General features: G+C 37.6%; 1 protein-coding gene across 3 annotated transcripts; it reads left to right on the forward strand.

The window, feature by feature from the left end:
- Nucleotides 1-5989: 5989 nt before the first annotated feature.
- Nucleotides 5990-11295, forward strand: LOC102620103 (uncharacterized). Of its 3 annotated transcripts, none has more exons than XM_006485954.4 (5): nucleotides 5990-6564; nucleotides 7322-7410; nucleotides 7556-9149; nucleotides 9967-10153; nucleotides 10255-11295. In XM_006485954.4, exons 3-5 carry the CDS (start codon nucleotides 7617-7619, stop codon nucleotides 10893-10895), a joined length of 2361 nt encoding a protein of 786 aa, XP_006486017.1. In that variant the 5' UTR covers nucleotides 5990-6564; nucleotides 7322-7410; nucleotides 7556-7616; the 3' UTR covers nucleotides 10896-11295. The 3 variants fall into 3 exon arrangements, with proteins under 3 accessions (XP_006486017.1, XP_006486015.1, XP_052295710.1); XM_006485952.4 differs by having other exon boundaries at nucleotides 7574-9149; XM_052439750.1 differs by having other exon boundaries at nucleotides 7594-9149.
- The last annotated feature ends 2726 nt before the right edge of the window (nucleotides 11296-14021 follow it).

A 14021-nucleotide genomic window follows, 5' to 3' on the forward strand; every position in this document is an offset into this window, starting at 1 on the left:
GAAATTCCAGATGAAATTCAGGAGATGCAAGTATACCCACCAGTTGAGGCACCACCACCTGGCCGTCGTAAAGAGCTCAGAATACCCTCGGTTGGCGAGGACGTTAACAGGCGGACTCTAAGATGCGGGCGGTGTCATGAACTGGGCCATAATTGTAAGCGATGTAAGAATCCCATTGCGTCGACTCGAAGTTAGTTGTTATTATGTTTTATGTATTGTACACTTATATGTCATAAAACTTTCTTTTATTTTAAAATATTAAAATGTGAGCATTAAAATTATATAAACTTAAGTGCGCAAATTTAAAAAAAAAATCAAGTTTAAAAATTCAAATTACTACAACGGTTTACAATACAATATCGTCATTAAATATGTCAACTGCAATCTTCTTTCTAAAGTATTCGACATGACTAGCGTTAAACTCCAATCCAAGCCCGAACATTAAATACATCGTAACCATCAATACAAAAACACCGCAATCGCCAGTTTCGGGCTCCTGTTGTAGCGCGCTCCTAACTGCGATAACTTTCCAGGGGTCGGCACTCCGCAACTCAGGTCGAATGTTGTAGAACCCAACATATTCCAACCATCGAGGGAAGATAACTTCAAGTGGCTTGAATTTCAACCTGTATCTTTTGTCGTCGCGGCATGTGAGTAATGAGTCATAAATCCAGACTTTGTTTTTCCGAAAGTCTACTAGTGCCAGTACCCAATGCTCGCCGTCCAAGTTAACAGGGATGAGTAACTGTACGTAAAAATTCAAAAACATGTTCGTTATATATGAAATTGAAAAACAACTAAGAAAAATCGACAACTTGTATATAAAATGCAATAAAATACATACCATATCGACATCCGTCATTGATTTGGACATTGTGTGCTGTCGCCCACAAAGATAACTATTCATGCGGTCGTCGAATACTAATGAATCGACCGCACAATCCCCGTTGTTCCATAACTGATTCAAGAACACCTAGTACATAGATAACCAAGAAATGCATAAATTAACAAAACTTAAAGGCAATAATTAAAAAAAAATTTAAATAGTATTTATAAGTTTTGTCAGCACGTTATCCAAAAAAATGTGTCAGTATGTGTGACACGTTGGAGTAAGGCATTTGGATACTGCCGTTATTTCTCGCTAATCAAGCGGAGATATTCGTGAATATGCTGTTGAGAAACAGAAATATAACGATTAAAAAGAAAAATTTTGGTGAAACAAAGCCACAACAGTATACATAACTTCGAAAATAAAAATACCTCATCGCCTAACCATCCCATCGAAGCTGTACCCAAAATTATTTCAAAGAATGACCGCAGGTGCTGGACTCTCCGGCGGACTCTGCTATCACCAGTGAACCATCGATCAAACTCAGCAAACAGATTAGAGTCCTCCAATCCTCTAAGTGGATTTACATCCACACTCGTACTCATGTCAATCGCATGCTCCATGATTTGGGGTCGAGGTAAAGGCCGGACGTGCTGTCCTCGCCTGACCGGAGGAATCATGTAAGGACTGTTATAAACATACGACGGTATGTACGCGCGGCCAAACTTACTAACGCCCGGAGGCACCTCAGTGAACACCTGCACGCTCTCCCCACTAACATCCCCGTAGAAACTATACAATGACGTGGGCGTAGACAAATTTTCATTGCCCACGTCAGTATACACTCCATAGTCATCCGGGGCCTGTCCATTCGCCAAGAAGAACATATTAAACAACTATTAAATTAAAAGTTAAACGAACATAATTATTAAATTTAAATTTGCTCACCGCATACGAGCGTGCAGGGGGAGAATCCTTATTTGGACGTTTAGAAAATGTTTCGATGAAGCCAACAACGGTTTCTTTAAAATCTTTTAATTCTGACTTTATTTCATACACGTTACGATCAATCTTATCCAGCCGTCGTTGTATGTAATCATTAAACTGCTTTGTCCTCGACTATTACAAAAGAAAAAAAATAAAACTTTAGAATAACAATAAAAAATTAATAATTTATAAAGGAAAAATATCGTATATTATTTATAACCTCAGAATCCCGTGCGTCATCAGAGTTGTCTGTTTAATGCTGGTGGTCATCAACAGCCACCTCATCCTCAGAAGTGTCATGACGCTGCTCTGGTATTGGGTTTGGTATGTCGTCATGATCGTCATGCTCGTCTGATTGCCTTGTAACCGACGACATCGCGTTGATTGAGGATTGGTGCTGTATAAAGTATCATTTAAAATTAGTAAATCAAAAGTCAAATATTTCGATTAAAAAATTTTTAGTACTTAGAGTATACCGACCTTATGAACCCAGTCTGGAATGCTTGGCACGTAATCCTTCACAGAGAGCCAATATTTTCTGCTACTCTCCTTTGAACTTAGCTCAAGAGTTTGTAAAACGTCCCCCTGCCATAAATTCAATTGAGTAAGTATACGTAACTTAAATTTAGTAAAGTTAAAAAAATAAGTAATACATATTACTTACAAGACGAGATTCGTCGTTAAAGAACGAATAAACCTCCACAAAGTTGATTCTCGAAGACGCCATGGGCTTCCATTGCAGAATGCGGGGAATCTTATTCTTCGTTTTGACGACCCATGTTGATGGCAACCCTCCGATTGCTTCGTAAATCCAAGCCTACAACAACCAAAGTGAATAATCAAATAAAACAACTATCAAATATTTAATACTATAAAACTTATTAATATCGCAGAAAAAAAACACACCTGAACCCCAGACGTAAAGCCGTAAAGATTGTATTTTTCAATATTATGATCTGGATTTTTCAACCGAGTCTTCTTAAATTTCTCATTTTTCTCGAACAGTGCATTGTCAAGACTCTCGTAAATCATTTCCCACGACAATAGACCCCATGGACGCTTTTGGAAGTACTGTATATCATCAACTTGGTCAAGCCAATCGAAATTGACTTGACAATGATTTTTTCTTGCATTTAGTACTCTGTCTGCAAAATAAAACAGCGCAATCTTTAATGCGTCCATATCGTCCATTTCCTCAAATTTCAACTCCTTAAATACTGCATCGAATTGCTTCACATTAATCTTACGATGCACACCACCAAAATACGTATTCCGTAGCCTCTACTCCATTTCATCATTTTTTTGATTGGTATCAACACCAAATGAAAGTCCAGTAACCAAGCACCATTCGACAATTGACAAGCGAATCAAATGCTTACCAATTTGAAACCATAACTGATCTTCACGACTATCTTCTTCATGGGCCACTTGCCGAAGTAAAAGATTGTGCAAAATCACCCCACTAAATGGAAAACTTCGACACTCCAAGAAATGCCCAAATATATTCTTTTTGAACATGAATAACTGCCGCTTCGTTAATTTTTCCTCGATGGCTTTTACGACCGAAGATAACATACACATGCTCGAAATTCGACCAGGAAAGTGATCGGCATAACGAAAATACATCTTGCCTACTTCGATATCCGGTGATTCTGATTTCGCCATGTATCTGTAATATTTATAAAATTATTACATTATATTTACAGAAAAAAAAAATTCACTCGTAAAAAAAAATACTAATTTTTGGTGCGACAGGCTTGCTTGTCGCACCAAAAAAATGGTGCGACAGCGTGCGCGCCCTGCCCCCTCCCTCCCCACCCCCAAAATTAAGCGCAATCACTCCAAAATCGAAAACAATACTCCCAAACACCACCAACCACCACAAACATCATCACCACCACTATTATTCTCAAGCTATAACTATTATTATTCTAAAATCTCATTTTAAATTAATGAAAATTAGAAAAATGACTAACCTAAGTTTTGTTGAAGGTTGTAGATCGTAGATCGGATGCTGGTGAGAGATGGAGCCGCCGCCGACGAGGGTTGATGTCGCCGCCGATGATGGGAGTTGGATCGGTTTGGGAGAGATGAGTGAAAGGGAGTGTTGAGGGAGAGATGAGGGAGGGGTATTTTGGTCTCAAAGATTGTTTAATGACTAATGTTGATAGAAATATTTATGGGAGGTTAAAATGAAAAAAAGCAAAACTTTTTTAGTTATTACTGTAAATTTTCCTATTTTGGTTTGTACGCATATTTCTCGACCACAAAATGAGGATGTACGTAAGTGGGTTTATAAGGCAACGTCTCTGTCTTGCGTCCATTCGCTTTATAACTTTACAGCTTTTCTCCCTTAATTTTTGTGAGGGTCGCATCCAAAGAAAATAAATAAAAAAGAAAAATAATAAAAAGTCCTTCTGCTTTTTTTTTTTTTCTTATTTTCTCTTAAGGTGGACTACTTGTTATATTCATTCTTTATTGAACAAAATTTATGATCTTTCGTGATTGACGACCTTGTAACTTCAATTCAATAGTTAGCATTATCTCACATTAGATTCTTGTGTTGTGTGTGAATCAATTCACTTCCATTTGCTTTATTACTTTGTCTTGTCTCCTTATCGTTTGTGAGATTCGTATCAAAAGAAAATAAAGAAATAAATACAAAGGACTTTTACATTTTTCTTTTTCTTTTTTCCTCTTAAGGTGGACCACTTGTCACTCTCAGTCTTTATCAAAGGAAATTTCTTGCCTTTCATGACTGGGTCTTGGTCACGTGAAGAATGAGTAAATTGAGTCCATTGTCTTTCTCTACAACTCTATTGATAATTAGTACTCTATGTAACTCAAGTGAATAATACCGACTAAGAATAGTTATTTTTTTAACTCACTATTAGAATCAGACTCTAACTTATATTTATATGAGATTATTATTAATATTTATAATTAGATTATTATTTAAATTAGTTTACATAAATGCTTATAAAGTATTGCTCAAATTTCACCTCGGGGGGGTGTCTACTTTACTTTGGCCGAGTGGTTACTAAGACTAGTTAATTTAATAATAAGAGAAAATTGCCTAATGCACACTTTTCTCTCATAACTGCCGTCAAGGATCTGATAAACAGACAATGGCTCATTAACATAAAGCATATAAATTGGGAAGTCAATTTTACTGCAGATTCCATGGCAAAACTTGTTGGTTCCTTATCCCTTGGTCTTTATGTTTTTGAAAACCCCCCTGCGGGGCTTGATTATTGATTATGTAATTATATATATGGGACGTCTATTTCCTGTTCTATTTTAGCCTAATTTTTACTACGCTCCAATGTATAAAAAAAAAAAAAGAGAAAACATTTTTCTTTCATTACTTGCAATGTTTCAACTTCCAAAGTTTTAAATCTTTTATAAACACAACTTGTAGCAACTAGGCGATGGCAGAAAAGATAATATTGTGTCATGTAAATTATCACTTCATTTACCATATTAATTGGAATATAAATCATGTATCTCAATTGAGTATGCACAGTATTATTAATTTTCTATATTCCGGCACACGAAGTGAAGGGCGCTTTCGGAGGTCATATCAAGGTTATGACAAATGATCAAAAACTACATGGGCTTAGAAACCTGTCGTGAGGAGGCATAGCCCAAACCCAAATGTCGTGGAACATTTGGGTTCGGCCCACTAAACTCATGGTGATCCAACCCATTTATTTTCTTTTAAGTACCTTGACGCTCGAACCCTATAGCCGAGGAGACTCCCAATTATTCTAAATTATAATTTTACCCAACATGCAAGTTCGTCACCTGAATCCGAATCTTCAATTATTAAAATATTCGAATCACACAAAAATCCTCTATTTCCAACCCTTATTTCACTATCTCCAATATCTCCTTCGGCATTTTGACCCAACAAGGCAGCAACCGATACTGGACGTAGCCAAAAACTCGAGTGGCAATATCCAATTATCCGTTCCTTTCCCAATACAAAAAACGGTATTTTTCTAACTGGCGCCAACCACGCGAAACATGACGTTTATTCGCGCGTAATTTCGCCAGGAATATAATTATAAATAAACAAAATTAAAAAAAGAATAAAAGTAAGATAATAAAAAGATTATTAAATCATCTCCCGATTCAAACAGACACAACCTCTCTCCAGTTTCTTCATCAATCACAGCATCATCATTATCACACCGTTTCTTATTTTCTTTCTCACTTTGCATTACTTTTTTTTTCTTTTCAGTTCTTTAATTCCATTTCTTTTAAACAATAGAAGTGATAACCCATATTATATTTTTTGTTTATCATTTGTTATTGGGAGAAATCTGTGGTGCAACTGTAGTATCATATCACAGTTATATTCAGTCGTTAGATATTAATAAACCCTACCAATTCAAGTAAACCCAACGACTGAATGCAACTATACCATAATACCATAATTACACCGTAACCTCATCCTCCTTGTTATTGATGTTGTTGCCGACCATTTCATTTTTAGCATGTCAAGATTGAAAAGAAATCAAGTGGGTTGACTTGTAATTACTGTCAATTTGTCGGCGTGTCTTCTCTTGCTTGATAAATAAGAAAACAAATTAATTTTTAAACATACCTCTGTTTAAATATCATTTATTATTACTGTTGGATTGTTGATAAATGATAATTATTATCAAAGAAGAGATTAGCTTGCATGTTATGAAGCAATCGCTTTATGGGTACCCAGTGAAAGCAAAGATCTTCTAAAAAAAGTAAGTTTCTTATCACTCTTTCTCGAATCATTTCTAGTCTTTTTTTTTTTTTTTGGGTTTATATAAAGATTGATGACGTTCTTGGGTTTTGATTGTTGCTTTTGTTGTTATCAAAGTTGGGGTCTTGTTTTCAATTGTTTTGTAGCGGTATCGAATAGTGATGGTCTTGGTATAGTGGACATCAAAATCATTGTCTTTCAGTTTTGGGGGCTATTATTATTGTTATTATTTTTGTCTGATATTATGGAGCAGTTCTGTTTTTAATTTTATTCCCATTCATTGATGATGCTATATATTCCATTCATTTGATGCACTTTACACTTATTTCTAAGCTGTTATTGCGATAATTGCATGCCAAGGGGGGTTGTTTTAATGATTTTGGTTCTGTTCGCATAGGCGTTTCTAGAAACTTGTTAGTGGCTTATGGGGTGTTGTTCTTTTTTCTTTATTTTCATATTTTCTTTCCTTATTATTCTCTTTTAAGATGATAGATTTTATACTCTAGGTTTTGATGATTGCAGTAGAAGGCTTTTTCGGTAATAAGCATCTTTTTTTGTTTGCATTCTCTTTTTTGATTCTCTTTGTTTCTGAATTCAATTTTCAATGCTGCTTGAAGGTTATTACCTAGGACTACCTCATTCCCTTTTTTTCCCCTTTACTTTTTGTTTTTGTCATGTAGTATAAGCAATTCTTATTTTCCACATATAGTGAGTGATATGTTTGCTTGTTCATTTGATTATGATGGAACCTTCTCCAGGAAGCAGGGAGGTTTCGAAACTAAGAAATGCTTCAGATTTGGCATCCGACTTTAGTTGTCACTTTTTTTCTACTACCAAAGAAGATTTGGTAAGAAACTCTTTCTGGGGTTATGGTTTAATTGGATGCTGTATTTTTCTGGAATACTGGATAGCCAAAATGGAAAGATACACAAATGGTTAAAGGGCTTTGGTTTGGATATAAAAAATTGCTTGCTTACACTTTCTTCATGTAGTGTTATCTGATTTAGCAGGTGTGGTCTTGCATTTACAGTATCTCAATAAATGTAAGCAGAGATGGAATCTAGACAATGTACTCCGAGTGTTCTTGCAAGATTAATGGGTCTTGATGAGTTGTCACCTCATCAGCCTCTCCATAAAAAGCAAAAAGTGCTTTCTGAGAATTACTTGAGAAGAGTTAATTCTGTAGCTGAAAGAGGGAAGCGTTCATCCCATGAACGCCATTCATTTAGGTTGGTTGCTGAAGAGAAGAAAGAAATTAAGGATACATTACATGGAAAACTGAAGAGAGAGGAGCAATGTAATCTGCCAGTTGAAAAGGGGAAATTTAGCTTGAGTTTGTCAGATGCGAAGGAAGTTGGCGATGCTCAGGGAGTTGTGGATTCTAAAATAGACCTTTTCATGAAATATCTCAAGGAACCAGATTCTTTGATCACCGACCGTCTCTGTAATTTACATGGCATCCCATACCATTTGCAACCGCGCCATTTAACAGTCTTGAAGTCATCAAATGCTTCTGACACTGGAATGACCGACATATGCAGCATATCCAGGGGGGAAACTGATCAGGGAAGTGCCAAACTGCTTCGAGAACTTGAAACTGGTCGTGTAACATGTGCCTGTGGAGAACATGTTCCTGGTAATGGATACAAGTTTTTGAAATCACAAAAGGAGTCAGATACTCTCCCTACCAGGATTGTTGTTTTGAAACCGAATCATGGAAAGAAAGAGAATGCTGCAAGATATTTTCCCCCACGCAGCTCTTGTAGGGATTGTCATTCAATCAGTAGGAAGCATAAAGAGTTTCCCAGTCCTGAAAAAGGGACTTTATACATTGAAGAGAAAGAAAGGAAGAATGTGACCGAAGATGTGGAACCTGTTAGATTGAGGTTTGGAATTTGCGGAAAAATTTCTGGACAGACAGAGCAGGGCAAAAACAATCTGTTTATGAAGGTATCAAAACCAGGTAGCAGAGATAATGATACATTTGTAAAAGAGACTGAGTTGAAGACATTTACATCCCTTAATTTTTGTGATTGGAAGAACCATCAGAAACCATCGCTTTACCATTCAGATAGGTCATATGTGGATAGGGAAGCAAGGAAAGATATCTTAGAAGGATTTGGAACAACTAAAAAGTTTCAAGAAGTTGAAGCGGCTAGTGGGAGCAGGACTCTGGGTGAGATGATTGAATCAAATTCAGGTAAGTTGGATTTCAGGCTTGGTGAGCGTGCCCATAGCAGTCAGGATGGTCTTCGCAGCAACTTGTTTATGAGGCCACTAGAATCAGCTAATAGGTTAAGGCACAGGTTCAGGAAGCAAAGCCATAATCAGAAAGAGGGTTCTGAACATGGATGCAAAATACATGAAGGTAGGGATGTTCAGGAGCAGAAGAAGCTGCTTGTGGAAAAAGATCTCTCTGAGCAGAGTTCAGTGGTTACTAAGTCATCAGTAGATAGTGTTGTCACTGTTAATATGATTGCTGATATGGTGACTGATACAGCAACTGTGGTTGAAGGTCGGTCTTCTGAAACTGTGGTGGAGGATGGCCACTTTTCTTCTCAAGTTCCACATGCTTCTACTCAACAGGTTTGATGTTTTATCTGATCTAATTTCTGGAAACAGGTTTGATGTTTTATCTGATCTAATCTCTGGACCCTTTTATATAGTTTGTTGCTATCTTACTTTCTTTGGATACTGGTTCTGGAATAATTTTTATAACTGTTTGAAAGTTCCCACGTCGATTGCTGATAAGTCGGTTAGACCGGATTTACAGTCATTATATGCAAAAATACATAGTTTGGTATTGCTCTTTCTGTCTTTTTAACCGTTAGTTGGCTGATAAATCTCAAGTCTTAAATTTGCACTTAGATTTAGGCTTATCTATGCCCATGCTTATATGCTCAAGTGTATCTGTTTACATGTATTCTTTCTTCTTGCAAAGAAATGTTTATGCATCTAATCTTCTTTTGGTTTTGCTTTTAGTAAGGATATCCTCTAGTATTCCGTAGTTCACAATTTTCTAAAACAAGTTGTATGGTGACTTTTTTATGAGGTCAACTCTCGCAAGCCTGGCATCCCTCGAGTTTTGTAAATTCCACAACCAAATTTGTTCCTGTCTCAATTTTCATTAAGTATGTATAGTTTTTGTGCTTAAGGTGCACAAGACAAGAACACTTGTGTTGACTTAATTTTAGGCCATACAGTTATGCTTAGTACAACTTTTGATTGTAGCTTTTTACCCTGGATTTCAAGTAAGCAAAAAATTGGTTTCCTGTCCTTTGTCTTTTCAAGGACTTTTCTGGCTGATCATTTGTGTGTGTGTGTGTGTTCCAGTGGCTGTGCATTTTTGACCTAAGTAGAAGGTTAAGTCTCTTGCTCATTCAGTTTTGTTCTTATCCTGCAGGATATTTCAATTGGAATATTTAAAGAGGATGCTGGTTCTTCATTCTGCTCTTGCATAGACCCTGAATCTCTTGTGAACTCAGAGGAGGCTTATCAGTTTAGTCCAAATTCAGTGTTTGAACCACCATTTGAGGAAGAGACTTTATCTAACTCTGCATGCGTTCAAAATGTTGATGCGAACTTGCATGGTAATGACATCAATTCTTTTGTTTTCTATCTTCATTTTATATTCTCACCTAGTTAGATTTTCAAGTTTCTTAAACGACGTTCCTTTTTCTGTACATACTAGATTTGCTGCTGCTACTTGAACTTTTGAGATCAGAGTCCTCAGAAACATGCTCTGAAGGAGATGGAATGAATGTGTCAAGTGATGATGATTTTGAGCGAGGTTCTATCAACAATGCTGTGAAAAGTGAACTGTTCATGAGACCATTCAGCATTGAAGCAGGCAGAGATTTCTCTTACCTGGTTGATGTCTTTACCGAAGCAGGTTTTCATGTTAGGAACTCAGGCATGAGTTATGACACCTGGGATTCCCCAGAATGCCCAATAAGCGCTGCTGTGTTTGAGATGCTAGAGAAGAAGTATGGTGAGCACATATCATGGAAGAGGTCAGAGCGAAGGCTTCTGTTTGATCGTATAAATTCAGAGCTTATGGGTATTCTCCAGCCAAGCATGGGGTGCCACTGGACAAAACCTCTATCCACGAGAATTTGCTTTGGGAAAAGCCTTGACACGATTGAAGAAAATCTGTGGACTTTACTTGATTATAAGAAGAAGCAAGCAAACAAAGATTCATCTGGGAAAATGATGGGAAAGGATGATGGCTGGTTAGAGTTGGGAGACAGTATTGAGGTAATTGTCAGAGAAATAGAGGATGCTTTGGTTGATCAGCTGGCCACAGAGGTTGTTAGCATGGAGAGTTTTTGATTCATAGAATTTCTAGTTTTCGCTGTTTTTCAGCAGACATGCATGCACATTTTTGAGTCCATTAGAACCACAGGCAAGTTTTTGTAGGCGTGTGTTTCAATTTTTGTAGCCATTCAAATCATATAGGATCAGAACCACAAGATAGCATGAGTAATGAGTAGGTTTTGTAAGCGTGTGTTTCAATTTTTGTAGCCATCCAAATCACATAGGATCAGAACCACAAGATGGCATGAGTGATAGGAATTTTCTTTTCTGGCAAACACATATATACTGTAAATAGGAAAATTTTGATCTGTTGAGGCTTGGAATCATTGTATCCATATTCATGTTTATGCATTCAAGAAGGGGAAAAAAAAGAAAAAAAACAAGAAAAAAGAATAAGTGTCATGTTTTTGTAAAACTACTTTCTCTTTTTCACATTATGCCTAATTATTCATTTCGCTTTTTAAACTATTCATTCATGCCTCCATTTCTTGGCACAAAATAATGATACACTTTACTGCTAGAAATCAAAAAAGGTACCAATGATTGAGCACTCTTCGAGCGAGTGACGGCTCCAGAATAAGAAAAAAAGAGAATAAGACAGAGATCAGAAAGAGAAGGAATTTTCATTAATCAACAGTGTCTTACACAATATTCCTTTTTAGATATATATCTCGTGACTCCTCTAGGACATTCTAAGGATAAAAACAAACATGAGCTGGCAATTGTAAAATATCTAAATTATAATAACATAATTCAAATAATAGCTAAGAAGAATTATCCATCCATCCTTGCTGTCATGGTTCATGTGGTGTAGCCCTTCATCCAGCCTGGCTGTTTCTTGGTTCTCTCAGGTCTAGAGTTGAGGTTGCATACAACTTTCTCTCTTCCACAGTACTTTTTCTCTGAAAAAGTATAGGAATGAAAGATGACTGAAGCCCTTGTGGCTTTCTCAATCACCCACTAGTTGGGTGTTCTCTACAATATTATTTATGCAACACATTTAATTTCGGTGGTTAGAAATTTGGTGAGAAGACTTATTCATAGAATCACAGCATCTAATGGATGCTGAGGAATTATTACGCAAGTGTCAGGCGAGTGTTTCAAAAGAAGAGGAGGCAGACATAGTAACATTCATGGGGCGGATGAAGATAAAGGGAGAGGAGGTAACTACAAATTGTGTAGTAGGCAAAGTGCTAACATCAAGAAGTATAAACAAGGAGGGCTTGAAAGCTGCAATGCAAATGGCTTGGAGAACTGTCATAGAGGTTAAAATAGAAAGTATGGGGGATAATATTTTCCTGTTCAAGTTCGCCTCTGAAGAAGAAAAGAAAAGGGTGCTCATGGGAGGGCCGTGGCATTTCGACAGAGCATTGATAGTTTTGACCAAACCAACAGGGATTGGAGATATCAAAAATCAATCTTTTACACATGCCACATTTTGGGTTCAGCTTCATAACATACCAATAATGTGTATGAACAAGGAGGCCATCCAAAAGCTGGGAGAAAAAATTGGTACAGTCAAGGAAGTGGAGACAGACGAAGCTGGGGAATGTATTGGGCAGTTTGCTAGAGCCAGGATATCCATTGATATTTCACAGCCTCTAAAAAAGATTGTATTCCTACAACAAGCGGATGGCAAAACTCCAATGCCAATTTTGTATGAAAAACTTCCGGATTTTTTCTTTTGTTGTGCGCATATTGGTCACCAGTACAGGGAATGCTTGAGATACAAAGGACAACAAAAGGAGGACTTGCCTTATGGTGGTTGGATGCGAGCTGTTACACAAGCTGACAGGATAAAGCAAAAACGTAGTAGGGAGAAAGGCAATCGAGAGCAATCCAATCCCAAAGAAAATGTGCAAGCAACGACCAGTCCAAGCTCAAACAACCCGATTGATCAAGACGGGTCAAAATTGAACAATTCGGATCAGGAAATAAGAGATGGAGCAGAACCAGAGGATACAAGAAACCTGTTGATATCTGACAAAGCACATTTAATGTTGACCTCTTCAGAGACGAAAAATCAGCAAATGGGGAGTCAGAGTATGGGCTGTGACATCGACGAGGTGAAGAATAGGGTGGCAAGTAATGATAGCCACTATAACTATGAAAGTACAAAGGCGGGAGAAAAGATTTTGAAGGAGAACGAAAATCCTGTGGATAAAACAGGCTTGGAAATAGTCAAAGATAAAAGGAAGCATATTGAAGAGAATGCCAGATTTGATGTGGAAGAAATGGATAGTGGGCCAAGCAAGACCAACACGAAGCCCAAAGCGAGAAAATAGAAACTTAAGGCAAGAATTCCCATAGCAAAAGGAGCGAAGAATCATGGGTTAATAGGAGCAAAAAGACCTAGCAGTGATGACCATCAGCTCAGCCCACAAAAAAAAAAAAAAAGAGTGCTCAGTCCACCAAAACAATCACACGTGGGAAACCACACAAGCTTAGCAATAAACTCAGACTACAGCACCCACATTAGCTCAAACAGAACAGCCCGACAGCTACAAATAATAGAAGAGATATCAGATAAAGGGGAATATGTGGCAGCTATGGAAGAAGAAGTATTGGCGGGTGCTGAATTTCAAGCCCGCCGACAACCATGAAACTCTTAAGTTGGAACGTTCAAGGTCTGGGGAAGCCTCGAACGCACCTAGCTCCAAAAAAATTCTCCACCTGCACCGGCCTCAAATTTTCTTCTGTTGTGAAACCAAGATGTTGGCTAGGCAGGTTGAATCGATTTGTAGAGATTTTAACTTCGAGAATTGTTTTGCAGTAGATAGAACGGGCATGGGGGGAGGTCTAGCCTTGCTTTGGAGTGCAGATGTTAATGTTAGCATTACCTCGTACAGCCCACATCATATAGATGCAATAGTGAGTAGTGAAAGTGGTTTGAGGTGGAGATGCACTGGGATCTACGGCCATCCTGAGCTCAGCCAGAAGCATAATACTTGGACTCTCATGAAAAGGTTAGCCAGCTTATTTTCCTATCCTTGGTGTTGTTTTGGTGATTTCAATGAGATAATGCATATGCATGAGAAAACCGGAGGCAATGAGAGAAACCTGAATAGGGTTGCCGAGTTTAGGGAAGCTGTGCAAAGCTGCAATTTGCAGGATATGGGGTGTAAGGGATATCCCTATACG

Source organism: Citrus sinensis, chromosome 4, assembly GCF_022201045.2.
Source record: "Citrus sinensis cultivar Valencia sweet orange chromosome 4, DVS_A1.0, whole genome shotgun sequence".
Taxonomy (NCBI): Eukaryota; Viridiplantae; Streptophyta; class Magnoliopsida; order Sapindales; family Rutaceae; genus Citrus; species Citrus sinensis.